The following is a 23,197-nucleotide window of genomic DNA, read 5'->3' on the forward strand; positions in this document are numbered from 1 at the left end:
TGTGTTAAGTGGTGGGATGGGCAATTATGAGAACAGGAGACTGCAAAGGGGTGTGTGTGTGTGTGTGTGTCAAAATATAAAATCAGCCCCTGTTGACCTGAGAATGACCTACCTGGTGGTCAGCAAACCAATACTTTAGCATAGCAGCAATTATTTAACAAAATACGTGATCAGCATACAGAAGTGTGTAGCCTCATTGTACTTGTGAAGAGGAATTCACAAAGGCAGGAGTATGGTCAAATGAAGGAGTTCATCTTCACTTCACTGTTTACTGACTGAGTGAAATGATGCTCTTAAGTATTCACAGACCTAATGTGGAACTATTTCTCCCTTCACCCCTACATTAACTGGACCTGTATTACTGGACTTTAGGAAAAAAACTAAGCAGACTTTTAGATTGTATGTTTATTTTATCTCTTCAATTTTATTTTTCGGTTGTATGTTATTTTTAGCTTGCTTTACTGTCCCAGAACTTCAACTGTAAACATAAGCTAGTTACTAGCTATAATTTTGACTGGTTTTTACTCTTAAGCATTCATTCAGCAAAGTGTATACTGTGCAGACAATTAATACACCTTCCAATAATGCGTAATGAAGTGGACATGAGTTTTGTTAATTGCCTTTAAATTCATTTTGTCTTGTATATTGTATATGTTACCTAAAATTTATTCATTAATTAAATTTAAATGTAGCTGCATCTGATTCAAAGATAACTTATACCAACAACTGCTATAAGTTGTCTTTTATACTTTGTCTTTTGAAACTTACTTAAGCATATGCTATGAACCAAAGATCTCAGAGGTTTGGGGTTTGGTGATAAGACAAAAGAGAAGCATAGAGAAAAAAGCAAAAGCAGTTGTTACTTATAGACTGCCAAACTGACATTCAAACAAGTATGTCACTTGGGCATGGTGTAATATAGGTGGCAGAAAGTCATCTAAGAAAAATTCTGATTAGGGCTAGGCTTAAACCCTTATTCTGTAGGCCAACTGGAACAGAGCAGAAGAAGAAAATGAATTCCAAATCCCTGGAAGAACTAGACCCTCCTCTGACCAACTAAAAGAAGCCTCGGGCACTGATGTGAAACAGTTGGACCAAGGCAATAAGGATGTACGTCATAAAGGAAAACGTGGAAAAAGGGTAAATAAAAGAATAATAAGTGTGTGTGTTGTTTTCTAATGGTACCTTTCTCCAGTTTCATATATTTATATGATCGTAGTCCCATATACTAAAGCAAAGCAACTTGTGCATAGTCAACAAAGTGATCACCGGCAAAAACAATTAGAATCAGTTGTAATATTTCCCTTTTAAAGTGTGTGTTACTTAAACTATTTTTTTAAAAGATACTCTGTGTTTGGGGGATAGATTTTTTTTCCCAACTGTTTGAGAGATTTTATTTTTTTTGAGACAGGATCCTGCTTTGTCACCCAGGCTGGAGTGCAGTGGTGCAAACATGGCTCACTGCAGCCTTGACCTCCCGGACTCATGTGATCCTCCTGCCTCAGCCTCCACAATTAGCCAGCATTACAGACATGAGCCACCACACCTGACCAAAATATGTTTATATTTGAATTAATGATGCACATACTTTCTTATTTGTTTTGTGTTATTCTCTGCCTTCCTATATTCACCAAGAGCTTGGGGGCTACATATGCTACTGTCTCTTTTTTTCTTACACTCTGCCATTTTTATTCAGTTTCCTGTTATGGATGGGCAACAGGACAGAGATTTGATTTTTAAAAATATATTGAGTGGTTTCTTCTTTCATTTCATAGGCTCTGAGTATGTAATATATTTTAACTGGTAAATTTGGATTAGAGTTCAGGAAATACTTATTGAGTGCTAGAATGTTAGGCATACATAGTGGAAAAGGTTTAAATTTCTTGCCTCAATGAATTTACTGTCTAATGGAAAGGACAGATTAGCAAAGAGATCATTTCTATCCAGTGTGGCTATTAGATAGAAGATGCAGCCTAGCCTAACAGATAAGTGTGGGTGGATGAGTGGTATGGGAAGCAGTGAGGAGCCCCGTCCTACAGGACATTATGACCAAGATGAGTCTTGAAGGATAAAGAAGAGTTGGTCATATGAATAGCAAATTTAAGGGGATTCTCGGCAGAAGTGGTAATATAAGCAAGTATATGAATAAAACAGCATTGTCTTGAGTATCATATTACAGGCAGTTTAGTATTGTTCATTGCTGTATTCCACATGGTAAATGCTCAATAATTATCTTTGGAATTGATGAATATCACGTGAATATTCTACATTTATTTGCAAAGTGTCACTGTGGTTTATGTTGAACATCTTAGACCAGCTATATGAGGATATTGGGAGTCCAAAATGGTTCCAAGAAATATATTTTACTTAAAAACGTTGTTTTAATCACAAGAAATGAAAGTTAAAGGGTACAAAAGAGTATATGGTGAAAAATAAGTCTGGGCCCTATTCCTGTCCACCAGCCACCTAGCTCCTCTGTCCAGACACATAATCTTCCCTCCTCTCCCCCATCCCCCACAGATAGAATCTCACTCTGTCACCTAGGCTGAAGTGCAGTGGTGTGATCTCAGCTCACTGCAACCTCCGCCTCCAAGGTTCAAGCAATTCTTGTGTCTCAACCTCCCGAGTCGCTGGGATTACAGGTGCCTGCAGCCACGCCCGGTTAATTTTTGTATTTTTAGTAGAGACGGGGTTTCAATTTTACCATGTTGGCTAGGCTAGTCTTGAACTCCTGACCTCAGGTGATCCACCCACGTCAGCCTCGCAGTGTGCTGGGATTGCAGGTGTGAGCCAGCATGCCTGGCCTCAGACACATAATTATTAATTTCTATTGTCCTTCTAAATATATTTTATGCATAAATACACACACACGGACATATTTAATATTTAACATAAAAGATGGCATATAAAACATAATGTTTTGCTCCTTGCTTTTTTACTTAACAGTGTATTTGGAAATTCTTCCACATCATTTAGAAATTCATGTTTTAAAATTTAATTTCTTGTTCTAAAAAAATCAAATGATATTAAAAAGTATATGCAGTGAAAAGCTTTAGATTTTTACTTATGGGTGACTTTTATCCCATGTAGAAGTTGTTTTGTTTAATGTTGTTTTTATATTTTATGTGACATTCTTTGTATTACTGGCCACTTTGATTTTCAGGTTATTTTATTATATTAATATTATGAGGTCTGAGTTAGCCTGCGTCTTATTTCTTAGAACGAGTTCATTTAGCTTTGAGAGTTTGGGTGTTGGCCCAGGCTCTCATAACAGCTGTTCAGTTAGCAAAGTACAGATAGTTCTGTGTTCTCCATTTCCTCTTAAATGGAATAGCAGATTATTCTGTGTTTATATATTCCTTCTTGTTTCAAATCAGACATTTGTTTGCTCTGTCAAAACCAGTTTATGAATTCATCTTTGCTTACTGATTGAGTCATTTAACAAAAATCTTTTAATCTTACTGAGTACCATGTGCACACTAATATCTAGGGGTGGTATCTGTTTGAAGGAAATCAGTCTAGTCCAGAAAAAAAAAGTTAGTCAATATAAATGATTTGATAAATGCCATATTGAACTTGTATTGGTATTTAAATCTTACCAGTCAAGATTTATATGGACCAGAACGGTTTTCAACTTCATGGCAGTTCTGGTATTGTGCTTTATAAGACCATACTGGCAACTAGGTTGGCTGAAGATATTTTTCATTAATTATATCTAGTATTTGTTGGCTTCATATTTGTTATATAATGCTTACAGTTTTCCCCCTCTTAGTTCTAACTCTTCACATTTTGAAACATTTTTACTGTTTAGGCTAAAGATACTTCAAGTGAAGAAGTTAACCTGAGTCACATTGTACCATGTGAGCCAGTTCCAGAAGAAAAATCAAAAGAATTACCTGAATGGAGTGAGAAAGTGGCTCACAACATTTTGTCAGGTATTACAGTAATGTTAATTTTTTTCCCTGTATGACATTAAGCCTTTGGAACCAAATAAAGATAGTGTTTATTAGGGAATACTGAGAAACATAATATTTTGTATTTTGGTTTTAAATGATCAATTTAGAAATAAATGTAGAAGGCACTTGTCTTTTAAAACATCAGATATTGTCATATAAGTATAAATTCTTCCTGGCCTATTATTCTGTTTTATTATTGGGAAAATGGATAGTGAAAAGCTTCAAGAATCTTCAAACTCTTAATAGTTCTGAATCTAAAATTAGTTACCTTTCTTTCCCCTTTGGAAGCTCCCTCTTAACCTCTCCCAACCCCTATCCCTCAGCTGTGGTCTGAATGTGTCCCTTCAAAATTCATATATTGAAATCCCAACCCCTGAGGTGATGGTTTTAGGAAGTGGGGCCTTTGGGAAGTGATTAGGTCATGAGAGAGGAGCCCTCATCAATGGGATTAGTCCCTTATGAAAGAGATCCCAAAAAGCTGCCTTGTCCCTTTCACTATGTGAGGAAGCAGTAAGAAGGTGTAATTCTATGAACCAGGAAGTGGGCCCCTCCCCAGGGACCAAATCTACCAGCACCTTAGTCTTGTACTTCCCAGCCTCCAGAATTGTGAGAAATAAATTTTTGTTGTTAATAAGCTACTAGTTGATGATATTTTGTTATGGCATCACAAATGGACTCAGATACCCACCCAAAAAATGAGAACATGTTCATTCATCTTTGGAAGCAAAGCAGCACTAACTACACAGCCATGCGGACATGAGAACATCTGAGGGTTATAGCCAAGCTCTTTGAGAAGTGGTCTCTGCTGTTTAATTATGGTTATAAAGGGCTTCAGATCAATTATTCTGAAACCAGAATGATCATTAGTGGCATGTCTTTCTACTTTAATTGGTTAACATTTCACGTAGCTTTTTAGCTGTAGTAACTCTCTGATTTATACCTTTTATTTTGTTTTTTAAAAAATATTGCCAATCACCATTCAGTATGTCAAATTCATAACCCCATTAAATGGGTCTTGACTCTTTTAAACGACTGTCAATTCAGATTTCCGTGTCCACTAAAATCCATTTTAGAAGATGTCTAAAGCAGAGGAAATCTTCAACATAAAAAACCAACAAGCTAAAATAATTAGCTAGCTAGGAACTAAAATACTTTTCCTAGTGCCAAAGAACTGTGCTTGAGACAAGAAGAAAAGATAAAGCCAAATTTTAAAATGTAATTGCAGTCGTTAAAATTGACCCTTGAAAGAGATTCACAAAGAAATTGCAATGAAAAACCTTTTCACTTTTACTGCCCTACCCCCCAACTTTGTAGCCTGCTAAGCATTATTATTAGGAGGCCATTATTCAGAAAACTTGCCTATTACCCCTACACACTAAATTCAAAGTAATTTTACCAAGTTTTTGGAATTTATGCTAGTATAAGTTTGTTCCATTTACTATTGCTATGTAACAAACTGCCCCAAACCCAAAGGCACAAAACAATAAACATTTGTTTCTGTGGAATTCAGTGGGCCAAGTATTTGGAAAGGTCACAGCAGGAGTGGCTTATATCTCTTTTATAGTATCTGAGGACTTCATCTGGGAAGACTGAAAGGCTAGCTAGTGACTTGACAATAAGCTGAAGACTGGAATCATTACTGATACCTCTGGCATCTAGGCTGGGAGAGGTCAAAGTCTAGGACTGCCAAATAGAGTGCCTACACATGGCCTTTTGTGGCTGGACTTCCACCCAGCATGGTGGCCTTAGGCTAGTGTGACTTCTACATAGTGACTTGGGGCTTCAAATGTGAATCATCCAGCAAACAGACAGAAGGTGCCTTACCATTTCTGACATACTCTTGGAAATTTCCAGCATCATTTGGTTAAAAGCAAGCAACAAGCCAGCCCAGATGCAAGGAATGTGACATAGACCCCATTTCCCTCTGGGAAGAATGTCAAGATCTTGTGGAAGGATTAACATTCAGAATAGGAGACACTGTTTGTGGTCATCTTCAGAAATTACCAGCTGCCACTAAATCTCAGGCCTCCTAGGTACTATAGATACCACACCATGGTGCTACCAGAAGCAGTACAGCCAGTTAATCCTGGGAATAGATCTCTTTGGAGATTTCAAAAGAACTTTCAGCAGTGCATAATTTTAAAACAAGCAAAAACTGTGTTTTGGTAACATGCAGAGGCCTTCTTTATTACTTAAGAGCTCAGTTTCTTCATGCCAGTACCTCTTTTCCTTTTTATTCTGTACCTTCGGGGCTGGGATTCTAGTAATGTCCATCATAGTTGGTGACTGTAAACCATTTAACTGCCTATCAGAGTTTGTGTCTCTTTATGAGCTTTTTAATATGTAGAATGAATAGTTCATCAAATGCTTACGGTACAACTAAAACAAAGGGGGCAGAAAATTAATAAAGATTTACTCCTGGAAAAATTATCTGATCTATCAAGAGACTATCGTTGCCTGACTCATTCAGTCTATGTACAAAATGAGTAACCAGGGATATAAGTTGAGCTTATTTATCTTAGCCCATAATTGGTGCTTGTCTGCTGTCAAAGAATAAGTAAAGATCACTAAAAGCTAGTCGGAGGTTTTCCTTATATAAAAGGTGAAAAAAGTAAAACAACCGTGCTTAAAGTTTACCTGTATAGGCTTGAGAAACCTAGACTTAACACTTTAAGAAGGCAGCGGCTGTGCAGTATCAATGGAGCCTAGTAAGCTATTTGGGAGGAGGTAGAGGGTTGCTGATAATAGGCTGATGGAGCTCACCTTTGGAGCAACCTACCTTCAATCATTCTGGAACACTTTAGTGGTTGTGAGGTAGCAAAAGATCATCAAGGGTATTTGAATGTCCCCTCTAACTCTCTGATCTTTCCCAATTTAATTTACAGATGGACTCTGGAATGCTAGGCAAACAGTTCTCATGGAATGAGAGGGAATGATCACTTTCTGCCTTCCTATTCCAGCATATCATCCTAGGGCTGAGAGTGAGCAGAACGGAGGCAACTGTGATGCCTCCCTAAAGTTTCTCCAAGATTATGCTTTTTGCTACTATTTTGTGCTTCTAGGCCCTGGCAAAAACTTTTCCATTTTGGTTAATTCAGTCTGTTAAAGAATAGACAAACAAGTCCTCCTAGCCTTCTGGGACTCCATTGACCTAGTACAGTCTTCCAGCTGTCAGATCCACAAAGACCTTTATTCCAGCATAAATTATATAGAATGAACAAAACATCAAAGAGCAATCATATATTCAATTTATACTTTGATTGGTATAGGATGGTTAAGTGCTAAGACAAATCATTTCTGGGTTTTTAGAGGACTACATCAAACATAAGATACATGTCATGTGATTGAGAATTCAGTAGTAGCCATATGCTAGCCAATTTTCTGCCAGTTTTCCCCTCTCATGGCCAGAGATAAAGAATATCAAAAGCTGAAAATAAAAAGATCAGTGAATCAGTATTTCTTTTTTAAGAAATTTTTTAAGCTCATATTTCTTATGATAAAATTATTAAAACTTACCAGAAAAGTTGGGTTCTATATAATCTTAGGGTTCAGCTAGCTTTTTACCGGGAGAGAAAGCTGTGATTTGGGACTTCTGTGTTTTTGTGTTTTGTTTTGTTTTGTTTTGAGACAGTCTCATTCTGTTACCCAAGCTGGAGTGCAGTGATGCTCTCTTGGCTCACTGCAAACTCCACCTCCAGGGTTCAAGTGATTCTCCTGCCTCAGCTTCCTGAGTAGCTGGGACTACAGGTACACACCACCATGCCCAGCTCATTTTTATATTTTTAGTAGAGACAAGGTTTCGCCATATTGGCCAGGCTGGTCTCAAACTCCTGACCTCAGGTGATCCACCCAATTTGGCCTTCCAAAGTGCTGAGATTATAGGCGTGAGCCACTGCACCTGGCCATGGACTTCTGTTTTTAATAACAACTGTAAATGGTAGCTTTCTTTAGTTCAGTAAAAGTGGACAGTGTCCCACAAGCTGTAGTAGTTAGGTTTGAGTTAGATAATTTTAACATCTGCCAATGTCTCATTTATTCAGCAGACATTCATGGTCTGTCATGTGGCTGCATTAATTCAGTGCATAGGATGCAAACGTGAACAGAATCAATCTATATCTGGCATTGTACATGTCATTTAAAATATCTACATAGCTACCAACGAAATACTGCATTTCCTTATCTTCTGTTGCAGTGTTCACAGTTTTAACATATTTATGTATACTGTATGCTTCCATGGTGATATGTTATTGATTATTTGCATCTAGTATTTCTCGTTATTAGTGCTGTGACTTTTTATCTCATTTCCATTTATTTTTCTTAGTCATCATTTAACTTCATCCCTATTATTTCTTACAGTTTCATTATAGGATTGTAGTATCCTTTGTTTCATTGTCATTTATTTTACGATTTCTCAGTCTTCATGTTCAGCTGGTTTCTTAAAACTTTTCAACCTATAAGTTAATCTAAAAAGATAATTTTTTTCAATGGACATCTTCAAACCTTTTATTGTTTATGGAAGCCTGTTTGCTTGGGTTTGAATCCTGCACTTTCCCAGAAATGGATTGTCAGGTAAGACAGTGGGGGTAGGATTGGAGCTGGAGGTGGAGATGTTGACTAAAACAGGAAGAGAAACATAAAATTTCTAATTATTTATCACATGTCACTTTTCATTGTTAACATTTTAAAATAAACTGTTATGGTTTTCACATGATTGCTGGATGCTTATTCATGGGCTGGAGTAATCATGTAAAACCATACCACAGACGTTGAGAGAATATAATTAAGTACTTCCTATGTTCAACTTTGAAAGCACATTGTTAAGTCTTCGCCAAAAAAGAAATATTTTAAACTGAAAGTCTCTGCAGAGTAGGGTAATACTTCTTCCATCTTAGGGGACACTGTTCTTGTGTAGTTTTTCTTTACCCATCCCTCTCCCACTCCTTCTTTCCCCACATTTCCACTGGCTGAGGACCTTTTGTCCTCACTAGAGAAGGCCCTTCCATCCCTCTGTTCCTCTGGTGAGCAGTTCTGTCATTCAAGCTGCGAGAACATAAGCAAAGCAAAGGGCTAGGACCCACTGTCATGAGAAATGGCTAAATTATCTAGGCCTCTCTCTTCTTTTAGATTTTCTCTTCTCACGCATTTGGGTGTTCTCGTGTTTTTGTTGTTCAGGTATATGTAGGAAGCTAAACAGTACTGAGATCCAAGAGTTTGGGTTTAGGATTCAGGAAGGAACAGGACCCCCTGACTAATGCTTTCAGCCTAAAGAAAGTAAGAGTTCTGCCTTGGTGTTTGAGAGGCAGTTTCTTTGGTTTACATTTTGTGATGTTTCTGTCTTTCTCCCTCAGGATTTCATGGGGGAACGTGGTACCTGGTCTAAGGCAAAAAGAACAAGAATATCTGGGTTCTTTAGCCAAATTCTATGTTAATGGCACCAAAACTAAGAATTAATAGCTAGCAGTAATATAGTGTGATAAGTAACATATAGCGATACCTGCAAGTTGCAGTGGCAGCACAGAGTAACACAGAACTCTGTCACCGAGTGACATATGACCTAAGTATTCAGGAAGAAAACTGTAGGTATAAAGTTAGCTTGAAAGTTTATGACATGGCACATTTAGCTTCTGAATATCAAACTCCTTGTATTTTTTTCTGGTTGATGTTATTTATTAAAGTGTTTAAAAGTATAATTAGCCCTAATATTGTGCAATTTTAAATTTTCTTTTAAAAAGGTGCTTCCTGGGTGAGTTGGGGTTTAATCAAAGGTGCTGAGTTTACTGGCAAAGCAATCCAGAAAGGTGCTTCTAAACTCCGAGAGCGGATTCAACCAGAAGAAAAACCTGTGGAAGTTAGTCCAGCTGTCACCAAGGGACTTTATATAGCGAAGCAAGCTACAGGAGGAGCAGCAAAAGTCAGTCAGTTCCTGGGTAAAGTAATTCTAGATAACCTTACTTCTTTAAAGTTATATTTAAAATAGTATCTTAATCCAGGGTTAATCTGCATGTTCATTTAGATGGTTTAATCTCAAGAATAACGAATTAGGACAAAGCAGTTTCTCTTCGTTATTCATAGTGAGACCTGCAGACCAGCAACATCACATCGGCCTATCTGGAATCCTTAGAAATGCAGAATTTTAGGCACAGACACACCTACTGATTCAGAATCTGCATTTTCACAAGATCCCTAGGTGATTCTTATTTGCACGTTAAAATTTGAGAAACTGGTTAAAGGGTTGTTTTGATGTGTTGACGAGGAGAATGTGTGTATCTTTGAAAAAGAGTTCTGAATGTCAAGTCGTGTATTATTTAACAAGGGGAGTAAGTTCTAAGAAATCTATCATTAGGTGATTTCATCATTGTGTGAACATCATAGCGTGTACTCACACAAACCTAAACATTATTGCCACTCCACACCTAGGCTATATGATATAGTCTATTGTTCCTAAGCTACAAACCTATGCACCATGTGACTGTACTGAATACTATAGGAAATTGTAACACAATGGTATTTGTGTGTTTAAACACATCTAAACATAGAAAAGGTACAGTAGGAGTGCAGTATATAAAAGATAAAAAATGGCATAAAACCTGTAGAGAGCACTTACCAGAAATGTCACTTGCAGGACTGGAAATTGCTCTGAGTGACGCAGTGAGTGAGTGGTGAGTGAATGTGAAGGCCTAGGACATTGCTATACACTATTGCAGACTTTATAACACTGTATACTTGGGCCACACTAAATTTATTTTAAAAACAAAGTAATTGCACTATGATGTTATGGTGGCTGTGATGTTACTAGGCAGTGGGACTTAATCAGCTCCATTATAATCTTATGGGACCCTGAAATGTCTGAAATGACCAAAACATCATTATGCAGCACGACTGAATGTGAATTCTTCAATCCTTCCAAGGGATATGGCACGTTCTTTCAAGGAGAGCCCTTTACTGCTTAGCAGTTGAGGGTCAAGAGGAAGGGATCTGTCGTTTGAGAAAAGCTGACTTAGTGATTCTGGCGCCAGCCTGCCCAAGCAATATACTTGTAACTCCTTGCTTCTAGAGAATCACAGCACTGAAATTTGGTGTTTTGAGATGGGCAGATAGAACCTTAATGGATTACCATTAAATTTAGCAAAATGATCTTTTTTGGTATTTAGTATTTTTTGAATCAGATTTTGGATTGTTTACTTTTATAGAATTAAACATTTTACTGTTATTTCACTGAGATAACTGAGATTTTTATCAATAGAAAAATATGAATACACTAAGCTGGAATAATCTAAAAGTACCAACCAATCTTGCATTGCAACAGTCAGATAGAAAAGGTGACTGGTTTTCTCAAGCAGAAGTGCAAGAACATGTATATCTGAGAGGCAAGGTTATAAACATCAGTAGGCTCTGCAAGCACAGCTTTAAAGCAAACAGAAGCCTTAATTTAAAAAATAGCCAGTCTGTGCTGCATACCTGTAGTCCCAGCTACTCAGGAGGCAGAGGCAGGAGGATCACTTGAGCCCAGGAGTACAGGTCAAGGCCAGCCTGGGTAACATAGTGAGACCTCCTCTCTAAGCTTCATATCCTTAAGTAGAAGTTGTAACATTATATAGTAAAACAATTTTAGAGGCTCATTTAAGAATGTTGCAAGATGAGTGGTAAAAAATCAAGGGAATAATATATATTTCCTAAGTTTTCTTTTTTTTAATGGTCATATTAGTTGATGGAGTTTGCACTGTAGCAAATTGCGTTGGAAAAGAACTAGCTCCACATGTCAAGAAGCATGGAAGCAAACTAGTTCCAGAATCTCTTAAAAAAGACAAAGATGGGAAATCTCCTCTGGATGGTGCCATGGTTGTAGCAGCAAGTAGTGTTCAAGGTAACAAAGGGGCCCAGAATTTTAACTAGGAAGGTCTATTTGCTTTGGACTAGATTTACATACTTTTAAATATTATTTTTACAGGATTTTCAACTGTGTGGCAAGGATTGGAATGTGCAGCTAAATGCATTGTTAACAATGTTTCAGCAGAAACTGTACAAACTGTCAGATATAAGTAAGTTGAATTTTATTTTAATGACCAAATCTCTGTTTTGTTGTTGTTGTTGTTGTTTTTCTGAGAGGGGGTTTCTCTTGTTGCCCAAGCTGGAGGCGCGATCTCAGCTTACTGCAACTTCCACCTCCCAGGTTCAGGCAATTCTGTCTCAGCCTCCCAAGTAGCTGGGATTACAGGCACACACCACCACACCCGGCTAATTTTTTTTTTTTTTTTAGTAGAAATGGGATTTCCCCACATTAGCCAGGCTAGTCTTCAACTCCTGACCTCAGGTGATCTGCCTGCCTCAGCCTCCCAAAGTGCTGGGATTACAGGCATGAGCCACCACACCTGGCCAACTAAATCTCTTGTAGCATTTGCAAAAATCCATGATGGTAAAGATATTTTTAGTAAGTATCTGATAAATAATTTTTTTCACTTACTGCTTTTCTTAAATAGGGAGAATAGTATTTCTAGTATAATAACAGAATTTTTGTCACTTTGCTTTATATTACTAATCGTTACAAACATTTGTTCATCGTTACTGTGAAGAATAAGTTTGATTTTTTTAAAAACCCAGAATTCCTGTATACCTTATTAACTGACTACATGTTTTTGATGGGTGATGTCTGCCTGAATAAACTTGAATTATAATTAAACTCTTATACCTCTTGTTAATATTAGCCCACTCAGTATATAGACTGTTAAAAATTATGTCACATCTTACTTGACTCTGATTACCACTGTACATTTGTATTGGAATGGGTAGATGGTGTGTCTTCAATTTCATATATTAAGAAATGGACAAACAGAAATGAATGATTTGCACAAGCTCACCTGATTGGTGTTATGATTGCTTTCTCATTTGGCCTTACAGTCTGTCTCTGGAGAGTGGCTATAAATTCTAGTCCTGCTGTGTCGTGGCTCAAGAGGAAAAGCTCATGGATGTTTGCAGTGTGCCTTTCACAGGATACTTCTTTATCCTGGCACATCCATGACCACGTATCCCTCTCTCAGGGAACTTCTTTATGGCATATGCCCTTATGACTCTTTTTCTGACCTGTGTCCAGTTTATTCCTCTAAGATAGCCACTCTCTAGGAGACCCTGACTAGGAGGAGAGCAAGGTTTGGGTGTTTGGTCATGTGACACACAGAGAAGGCAGCACAACCAAACACACGAAATGACAGAAGCTTTTTATTACTCACAGACCCTTGAGAGAAGAGGGGTACCCACGAGAGCCAGGAGGAAGTCTGAAGACAGCAGAGTGCTCAACCAGTGGGTGGGGCGGGGGATGGGTGAACAGAGAGCAGCAGCAGCAAGGGAGAGGCGATTTGTGTGACTGCCTTCATGCAAGTCCATGGGTGTTCTTCCTTTGGCTTTCCAGTGGGGCCTGTGGATTGACTAGTTTAAAGAAAACAAGTGTGAACAGGGGAACATTTACACGGCTCTAGTTTTACATGACTCTAATGTTGACCATTGGATTTTCTCGTGGTCAGGAGCTGTGGGGTATGTTGGGTTTTGAGTCAATGAGATGAGAAACAAGTATACTATATTGCAGACAACCACATGGGGAGGGGAAGTTTTAACTAGGCCAAAGGTGATGGGGTACAACTAGGTTTCAAGCAACTTATGTCAGGCCTAAAAATAAATGCCGAAGCCGCAACTATATAACAAATTTATGACAAGTGGTATTGAAGGTGAGAGTTAAAGCAGGGTCTTCTGCTTTTAGCTCCTTATTCTTTCTACCTGACTCTACTTTCTTTATATAATACTAGAAGAATCAAGGTCTAAAAACTAAATCTAGTATGAAGGACCTGAGTTGCTTTCTTAGCCTTGAATTAGTTTGGATCTTACTGTTTAGAAAGAAAAAAGAAGAGCAATATTAACAGTATTCACAACTCTTGGTTATTTATGTTAATTATCCACTTATTGACAGCATTTAGTTGAGTTCATACTTTTGTATCAGGCACTGTGTTCATTGCTTTTCCTATGTATTGATTAATTTTCAACACTTACCTCCATTTTGCAGATGAGGAAACCAAAATGTAAAGTTAAATACCATGTTAAAGATTTCTCTCCTAGTGAGTAGTAGAGCTGGGACATAAACCAAGTGTTTCTGTCATCAGAACCTGTGCTCTACAGTGCTAATTTAATTTCCATCCTTAATTGGTTTGATCTGCTCTGTCTGGGGCATGTATACATTTGTTTGTTTTAAGTTAGGAAATAGGAATTGCTTTATGTTTACTTTTTTTTATAATTTCAACTATTATTATAGATTAAAGGGTACACATGCAGGCTTGTTACATAGGTTTGTTGTATGATGCTGAGGTTTGGGGTACAAATGATCCCTTCACCCAGGTAGTAAGCATAGTACCCAATAGATGGTCTTTTAGCTCACACTCCTCTCCCTCCCCCGCCTAGTAGTCCCCAGTGTCTGTTGTTGTCATCTTTATGTCCATGAGTACCCAGTGTTTATTTCCCATTTATAAGTGAGAACGTGTGGTTTTCTGTTCCTGCATTAATTCATTTAGAATAATGGCCTCCAGCTGCATGCATGTTGCTGCAAAGGATATGATTTCATTCTTTTTTAGGGCTGTGTAGTATTCCAGGGTGTATATGTACCATGTTTTCTTTATGCAGTCCACCGTTGATGGGCACCTAGGTTGATTCCATGTCTTTGCTGTTGTGAATAGTGCTGCAGTGAACATGTAAGTGCATGTGTCTTTTTGATAGAACAATTTATTTTCTTTTGGGTATCAAATGGTAATTCCATTTTAAGTGTTTTGAGAAATCTCCCAAAAGTGGCTGAACTACTTTACATTCTGGGGGATACATATCTTTGAATCAAATCAAAGCAATATGGCATATCATTTTGGAGTGTCAGTGTTTTTTTTTTTTTTTTTTTTTTGGAGACGGAGTCTTGCTGTGTCACCCAGGCTGGAGTGCAGTGGCGTGATCTTGGCTCACTGCAAGCTCCACCTCCCGGGTTCCTGCCATTCTCCTGCCTCAGCCTCCCGAGTAGCTGGGACTACAGGTGCCCGCCACCACGCCCGGCTAATTTTTTGTATTTTTAGTAGAGACAGAGTTTCACTGTGTTAGCCAGGATGGTCTCTATCTCCTGATTTTGTGACCGCTCACCTCAGCCTCCCAAAGTGCTGGGATTACAGGCGTGAGCCACCGTGCCTGGCCAGAGTGTCAGTTTTACCAAAAGAGTTGAGAGATAAAACATATAATAGATCTCAAATTCTTCTGATAGAAATATAAAACTCAAGTCTTCCAACTCACTTCTTGTCACCTGTGGCACTGAACTCTAATATTCAGTCATTGTTTTATGACCCTGAGGTTACTTTGGATCAGTCATAATTAGAAACATAGTTATTTATTTGTAGCAAGAACAGGTGAAATTCAGAAATGCCTTTTAGGCCAACAGTGAATTATTTTTAGATTATCATATTAGAAAATAGGAAGTGCTTTGTTGGGTTTGTTTCATGGCCTACTCTAATGACAAAAAAAATTCTTACCTAACTACAATTAACTTAATAAAAGTTTGAGATTCACATAACTAGGAAATACTGGATTTTAATGTAGATTTTGCACTTCTGGTCCTTAATGAGAACTTAATATATTGAATAGCATATTTTTCACAGTGATTCTCAGCTCTTTTATTTCTATTATTGTATTATTGCTATTCTTTTTATCCTTTTTTCCAAAGATTCATGGAATTTAAATAAAAAGCAGATAAGTGAGAATTTAGTTAAGTAGCTTTGTATTTCTAACTATGAGGATGATTCAGTCTTAGCAGTAATTTAGTTTCTGCTATAGAAATTTAGAAAGAGGGGAGAGGCAGTAGGGAATAAAGATTTTATCTAAGTAATACTGTTTCTCACCTTTGGAGCTAATCTGGCCCAAAGTAGAAAACGTCTTTTAAGAGAAGAAACTCAAAGTATTGAACCAGTAATAACTTAGTGATAGAACTGAAGAAATTGAAACTCTTGTTGTACCTTTATTTAATTTTGTTCTTATTTGTTTACATACACTTAGGTTTGTTTACACTGTCCTGTATTTACATTTACTATCAAAAAGTATTTCATAGAATGACCATTTGTGGAGTACTCGAATCAAATGGATGGTAGTATAATAAGGAAAATTTGTGTTCTTAATTGCCTATGATAAGCGATTGCTCTCCAAAGTAGTTATTTTAAATGTCCCTTAATTTTATGCTTGAGAGAAAACCAAATGTATTATATAAACTTCCTTATCTGATTTCCGGTGGATAAGCCAGTACAGAGGATTAAATAACTATACTCTTAAAATTTTTAGGTAAATGCATAGAAACTATTCATTAAGATTCAGTTTGTCAGTTAAATTAATACTTTTGTCTTATATTTGGGGATGTGAAGACATACAGGAATAATGAAAAACAGTAACTTTAAACCTGCTACACTTAATTGCGGTATAGTACCTATTCAATAATTCATCTCTCTTCTACATATGAAGCTTAAGTTTCACCTTTAAGCTTCTTTTATTCCACTTTGAAGTGTTTAAAGAATAATAATATAGCTTTGATAGATCTATTTTTATTTTCCTCTAGCAATATTTTCTTTGAATGTATATTTGTGGAACATAAGCTTGATAATAGACTTTTTTTCCTGTGGAAAATTTACTGTTTTATGGGTTTTGGTACTATGCTATAATTAAGTGTAGCTGGTTTATTGGTTTGTTTAGTGAAATTTAATTAAAATTCCCCCTAAATTTGCACTGGATGAAGAGGTAACTTCAATGACAGGTGTCATATTACCCAAAACCAGTTCTGTATAACTGAACACACTGGAGAAATTTCAGAAAAATCTGGTTCAGTTGTAGTTTTGAATCTCATTGACTTATTTAGGGCCTACTTTGTATTCATTTTTTATTATTTTTCAATTGGTAGTGTTAGTATATAAAATCCAACTTAATGAGGTCTAATTAAAGTAAATTTGTTTAAAAATAAGAGATCAAAAATAAATTGAACTTTCTGCCAGACATATGCTTTTATAGGAGTTTATAGCAGTATAGTTTGAATCTGAAGAAAAGGACTAAACAGTTATTTATGAAGAGAAGAATAGATTCCTGTTAGGAAAACTAGTTCTAAGGCATATTGGAAAGCAGGAGTGATAGTTGAGGGTATATTAAAAAATAAATACAACTGATGAAAAGCCATTTTATAGGATACTTAAAAATAATATGTTTAGTATTTTAGAATTTTAAAACCGCTTTCACACATATACATCATTTTTTTCAAATAAAGAAGAGAAAGTTGACAATATGCAAAGAGGTAGAAACTTGACCAACGTCATGTGGCTAGTTACTGGCATAGTTGACATTAGAATCTAGTTTTCTGAATGTTCTGTAAGCCCTCAGGGAAACTGGCCCCACCAAGAGTTATGGTCCCTGTTTGTCAGTGCAGAAACTGCTGATACCTTTTTCTTTTTGTGTAGACACAGCCATTACCACCTGACAGTAGTATTTGTGACTGGGGCTTGGTTAACAATGAGAAGGCACCATCAGCAATGGTGCATCTTCTGCACCATCAGCAAATCCTGTGGAATGCTGAGGGGTTGCATAACAGGGACTAGCCGAAGCAGTTGTAGGAAGCTTTTCTGTCTGTTGACTGGTGAGAAGGGCCCCGATTAAGAGTAGTACAGACTTGGAAGGTTTGACAGACTAGGCTCTGCTGTGTGCTAGCTCTAATATAATTACTAACATTAGGCAAAGGACAGACTAGAATCATCATTCAGAGGCACTGTAAGGTTATTTCACACTGGGGTTAAAAAAGCCAAGTACAAACAAGCCGGTGGGATCACAAACCACTATTCTAGGCCAGGCTATTTAGTAATAGAGGACTTGTTAATTCAAAAGACAGATCTAGTGTTATATAAGATGTCCAGCTATAGGTCATAAAGCACCTAGGAAACTTCACTGTGTCCTGGAGAAAATGTAAACTTTTGCCTTTTTGTTGTTGTTTGTTTAAACAATCCTCTATTTGGGGAAAGCTGTGGACAAGAAAAGCTTTAAAAGCCTGTTACCAAAATGGGGTAAAGAGTAAAACAGTTAAACACTAGGGAAATGTGTTTTGGTATGCTTGTATAGGACCTCAAATTGTATTTTATCATAGAAATAGCATTAAATGCAGATATTATTATTGTCAATAATAACAGCTTTTGTATATGCTTTGTAATTTCCCAGGCACTTGCTATGCATTTGATGCTCAAGAAACTCTGAGGCAGATAGGGCAGGAATTACTGATTTCATTCATTTAGTGAATATTCAGTGAGTATCAGGCACTATTCTCAATGTTTAGGATATGTTAAAGGACAAAGCTAAGAATCTCCTCTCCAATAGGGTTTATGTTTTAGTGAGACAAGCAAGACATGAACAGTGATAATGAGTAAGTTCTATAGTAGGTAGAAAGTGGTAAGTTACGGGAGAAGAAAAAGTAGTTTAAAGGGGAATCAGTTGTCAAGAGGTGGAGGTGGACATGTGGGAAAAGGCAATTTAAACAGATTAGATAATGAGAAGATTATAGTTGAGCCAACTTGTAGAAGGTGGGGCAGAGAACTGTGGGAAGTCCAAGCAGAGAGCAGCCAGTAAAAAGGTCCTAAGGCCTTTGAGTGCTTGGTGGGCTCAAGGAACAGCAAGGAGGACAGTGAGTGTGCAGTAGGGTGGGATGCAGGGGAGAATGCCATAGAACCTCTGTTTAAAGACAAACTCAAATTCCCATAATTAAAAGACGTAGCCAAAGTCTGGTTAGGGTGGAACTTGAAACCACTTATATGACTCTAGATTAGTTGCTTCTGTGAATATTTTCCCTCATATTTCCAGAAAGGAAGGATTAAAAAAAAAATGACTGATTAATGACCTATAGTATAATTTACACTTTATTTTTACTTGAGGGTCTTTATTACATCATTCTCAGCTAGTCTGAGTTTATTTTCACACACTGTTTTTACTAAAGGAGAAAATACAGCTTTGTCACAGTGTGATTTCATTCTCTACTGTGTTTTAAGTTGTTAATTAAATTGAAACCTAAGCTTTAATTTTGCTTTCAGGGGTAACACACAGTAATCATTTGACTTATTTAATACTAATTCAGAAGACTTTATTTTATATTTATCATGTCATTGTATGTCCTCTAATCTTTCTTTTAAAGATACGGGTATAATGCAGGAGAAGCTACCCACAATGCGGTGGATTCTGCGGTCAATGTTGGCGTAACTGCCTACAATATTAACAACATTGGTATCAAAGCAATGGTGAAGAAAACTGCAACACAAACAGGACACTCTCTCCTTGAGGACTATCAGATAGCTGATAATTCTCAGAGGGAAAATCAAGAAGGAGCAGCAAATGTCAACGTGAGAGGGGAGAAGGATGAGCAGACGAAGGAAGTAAAGGAGGCAAAGAAGAAAGATAAATGATGGAGTGCTGGGAATCACCTATACCAAAGCCTTATGAAATGGATGAAATTTTGTTATTTAAGCAAATGTGGAATTCCTCACAGATTAACCAGTATTTTTTAAATGTATTCATTCCTACAAATTAACTTTCATAAATTTTATGGCATGTCTTCTATTTAAAAGGAAAAGAATAAGTATTCTTGCTTCTGGCCTTAGAAATGTGAAGTAATATTCTCAAGTTTATTTTTTCCAAGTGTAGCTGAAATATTTTCGCAGGTAAAATAAAGCTAATAATACATGTGCTGTTTAGACCTTATTAAACCTAATGTTGAACTATTTTTATATCTGCTATATTTCAGAAAGCAAAATAGGAAACTATATATTTGCTTAAAAATTGGCATTTAGTAACCTTAATTCTTTTTATAGAAGGAATGACTTAAAGTATTGTCTACTCTTTTTGCACTAAGTGTGGATTTTTTTAGATTCTTCTCAAAATTTTCAGTGTGTAAGCTAAGCAAAACCTAATCCTAAACTAAGAATTCTCAAAAAGGCTTGTTCAAAACGGAAAGACTGATGAAAAGTAAAATGGACTACTTTTGTAACTTACCTGTTTGTTAGGAAATGGAATGGTCTTTTTGATTTAAAATGAATAAAAATAGATTATTACGTCTTTTGTATTGAGACCGATTGTTCTCTTATGAGCCTAAGACATTTGGGAACATGATTGTTTTGTATTAAAATTCAAAGTGATTATTATCAGCTTAATTGGATTAAAAAAGTACTTCAAGAAATTATTTTATCATATCTGCTTCTGTTTTTCCAAAAGGTTAAAACTTGTAAAATATATATATAAACAGAATTGAGTTTACTAATGGTAGACATTTTTATTCTGGGATTCGGTCATAAAAGACAAGTTATTAAAAAGGAAAGGTTCTGTTCATCATCAAGGTGAAGAATATGAAAACCTTAGGCGGAATCCCTGGTGGATGGGCATTATGGTTTCCACTTTGGCAGGAGGCAGACTATTCACAGACCTGTTTACTTACATGGGCTAAAAAACTATGTAACCAAATACCTAATGGTATTTTATTTTTGTTTACTGAATTTAAGAGATTGGTGTTAGTTTTCATAGCCGTAGTCCATTCTAATAATTTCTGATCTTCTAGTGGCTACTTAGACGTTATTTGAAGCTGTCTGAAGAATGCACTTTATGAATTAAAAAACTCTGAATTGCCTGACCTCATTGTCACATGGGCTTATATTTTGGGAACACATGGAACAGATGTAGGCTTTTCCTAAGACCAAGGATAATGTACTAGTTGATAAAAACGAAATAAAAGTGAATTGGTAAATAGCTTACAGTCTATGCTTTAAGTTTAAGAAATAGAATGGCACTTCATATATTCTCATTTGTGGGAGCTAAAAATTACACTAATCGAACTTATGGAGATAGAGAGTAGAATGATGGTTACCAGAGGCTGGGAGGCATTGAAGGGATAGGGAGGGAAGTGAGGTTGGTTAATGGGTATGAAAATACAGTTAGTTAGAACGAATTAGTTCTAGTGTTTGATAGCCTAACAGGGTGACTACAGTCAGCAATAACTGTTTATACATTTAAAAATAAAAGAGTGTAATGGGGATGTTTGTAACACAAATGAATGCTTGAAGCAGTAGATACACCCTGATGTAATTATTATGAATCATATACCTCTATCAAAATATCTCATGTATCCCATACATATATACACCTACCACGTACCCAAAAAAATTAAAAATTAAAAAAAATTTAAAAAGAAATGGAATGGCAAATAATGGAATGTAAACTTTAAAAAGTTAGCTTTGACCAGAGGTCAGCAAATATCCTCCATGGGCTAAATCCAGATGGCCACCTGTTTTCAAGCCTAACTTATTCACACTCTCTGGCCCTTTGCAGAAAAAGTGTGCTGTCTTAGACTCTAGAAAATGGACTTTTCCCACCATTCATTGAATCATTAGGAGATAGGCATCTTCTAAAGTTTTTTTATATTTTGTAATAATTGATACATAGATAAAATTGTATATTACATGTAAGGTATGATGAATAACAGAATTAATACTTAAAAACTCATCACACCTAACTAAAGACACGGAAGGCTGCCAATTACGTATATGTGTGTTCTTCCTATTTTCTTACCTCTTTCCCCACGTCATTTTTTATTGTTCCTTGCCCTTTTTTAATCACACATGTATATTCTCCAAACATACTGTTTCATTTTTTGAAGCTTTCTACATATAGTGTCTGAATGTGAAGTCTTACTCAACTTGCTTTTTTGAGTTTATGTTTAAAATTAATTCTTGTGCTTATATGCATGGATGGTTTAGTTGCTCTGTAGTATTCTGTTTGAGTATACCACATCAAGTGTTCATTTTCCTATCAGTTGACATTTGTTTTTAGTTTTTGTTGGTAGAAACGGTACACTCAAAAAATACTTGACTGTCCCCTGGTACACATATGCAAGAGACTGTATACATAAGAGTGGAGTTGTTGGCTTGTCAATTTTGCAAAATAATGCCAGGTATTTTCCAAAATGATGATATTCTCTTGAGTAGTACTTCCCTTTGCAATGTTTTTTATTGTTAATGTAGTATATATTAAAAAGTATCTCATAATTTTAACTTGTGTTTTCCTGACCTCCTTTCCTGACCTTAGATCAGGAATTTTTCATGTTCATTTGCCATTCATTTCCCTCTACTGTAAAATTTGCCGGTTGTCACTGTTGACAATTTTGCTTTTCCCGTTTAGGTGTGTACTGAGAATTGTGTGTATGTGTGCAACATGTAAGGTATCTAATTCCTCCCCTCCTCCCCCGCCCCGTGGATAATCAGTTATTTAACCCCCGTCTATTGAATAGTTCTTTTCTTCAGTGATTTCCCACAGGTCTTTCTCTATATATCAAGTATGAATGTTTCTGGGCTCAGAGACGTTTGTTCCATCTGTCATTTCTTTTTTTTCCTGGGCCAGTCCCACACTGTCATCATTATAAATTAGTAAGTCCTACTGATTGTTAGGGCAAGAGGCTCAATTCCCTAGACCACATTCTTTAAGGGTATTTTGGCTGATAGTTCCATCAGGAGTTTAAAATCTTCCCACAAAGAAATATCAGCCCCAGATGGACTTACAGTGAGTTCTAACATACCTTAAGAAAACAATGTTACATTGGGTACAGAGGCGCACACCTGTAATCCCAACGGCGGCTGAGGCTGGGTGGATCTCTCGAGTCCAGGAGTTCGAGACGAGCCTGGGCAACATAACGAGACCAGAGATATTGTTGGACATTGTGAATTTTACCTTATTGGGTACTGGATGTTTTGTGTTCCTATAAATATTCTTGAACTTTGTCTTGGGAGGGGATTAAGTTACTTAGAACCAGTTGGATACTTTCGGATCTTTCTTTTAAACTTGTTAGGGCTAGTGTTTTTTCCCACTCCTAAAGCAAAATCCTCTGTGTACCTGATGCCCTGTGAATTCAGAGGTTTTCCATTCTGGTGAGTGATAGGTATTATTCCTACCTCCGTAAACTGTAAGGATTTCCCCACTAATCCTTTGTGATGGTTCTTTCCCCAGCCTGAGTACTTGCCCCACCATGTGTGCATTCATCAGGACTCTGCTGCAGACTGTACCCTGCCGCAGGCCAGGTCTCAACACAGGCCTCCATGACAACTGTTGCAGTACTGAGGGAGTGGCTAAGTTAAAATGCTAAAGATAAAAAAGCCAAGGCCCTTATACAAAGGCTGGAATGTAACAAA

General features: G+C 36.8%; 1 protein-coding gene across 4 annotated transcripts in view; it reads left to right on the forward strand.

Moving 5' to 3' along the window:
- SPART (spartin) overlaps positions 1–22,066 on the forward strand; it is a 38,680-nt gene extending 16,614 nt beyond the window's left edge. For all 4 annotated transcript variants that reach the window (XM_023208825.2, XM_023208824.2, XM_023208827.2 and 1 more), the window contains 6 exons: positions 985–1,140; positions 3,812–3,935; positions 9,689–9,883; positions 11,662–11,820; positions 11,905–11,995; positions 19,165–22,066. In XM_023208825.2, the coding sequence (XP_023064593.1) occupies positions 985–1,140; positions 3,812–3,935; positions 9,689–9,883; positions 11,662–11,820; positions 11,905–11,995; positions 19,165–19,432 (993 nt within the window). In that variant the 3' untranslated portion in view covers positions 19,433–22,066. The remainder of the gene's footprint in view (positions 1–984; positions 1,141–3,811; positions 3,936–9,688; positions 9,884–11,661; positions 11,821–11,904; positions 11,996–19,164) is intronic.
- Positions 22,067–23,197: the final 1,131 nt, after the last annotated feature.

Source organism: Piliocolobus tephrosceles, chromosome X, assembly GCF_002776525.5.
Source record: "Piliocolobus tephrosceles isolate RC106 chromosome X, ASM277652v3, whole genome shotgun sequence".
Classification (NCBI taxonomy): domain Eukaryota; kingdom Metazoa; phylum Chordata; class Mammalia; order Primates; family Cercopithecidae; genus Piliocolobus; species Piliocolobus tephrosceles.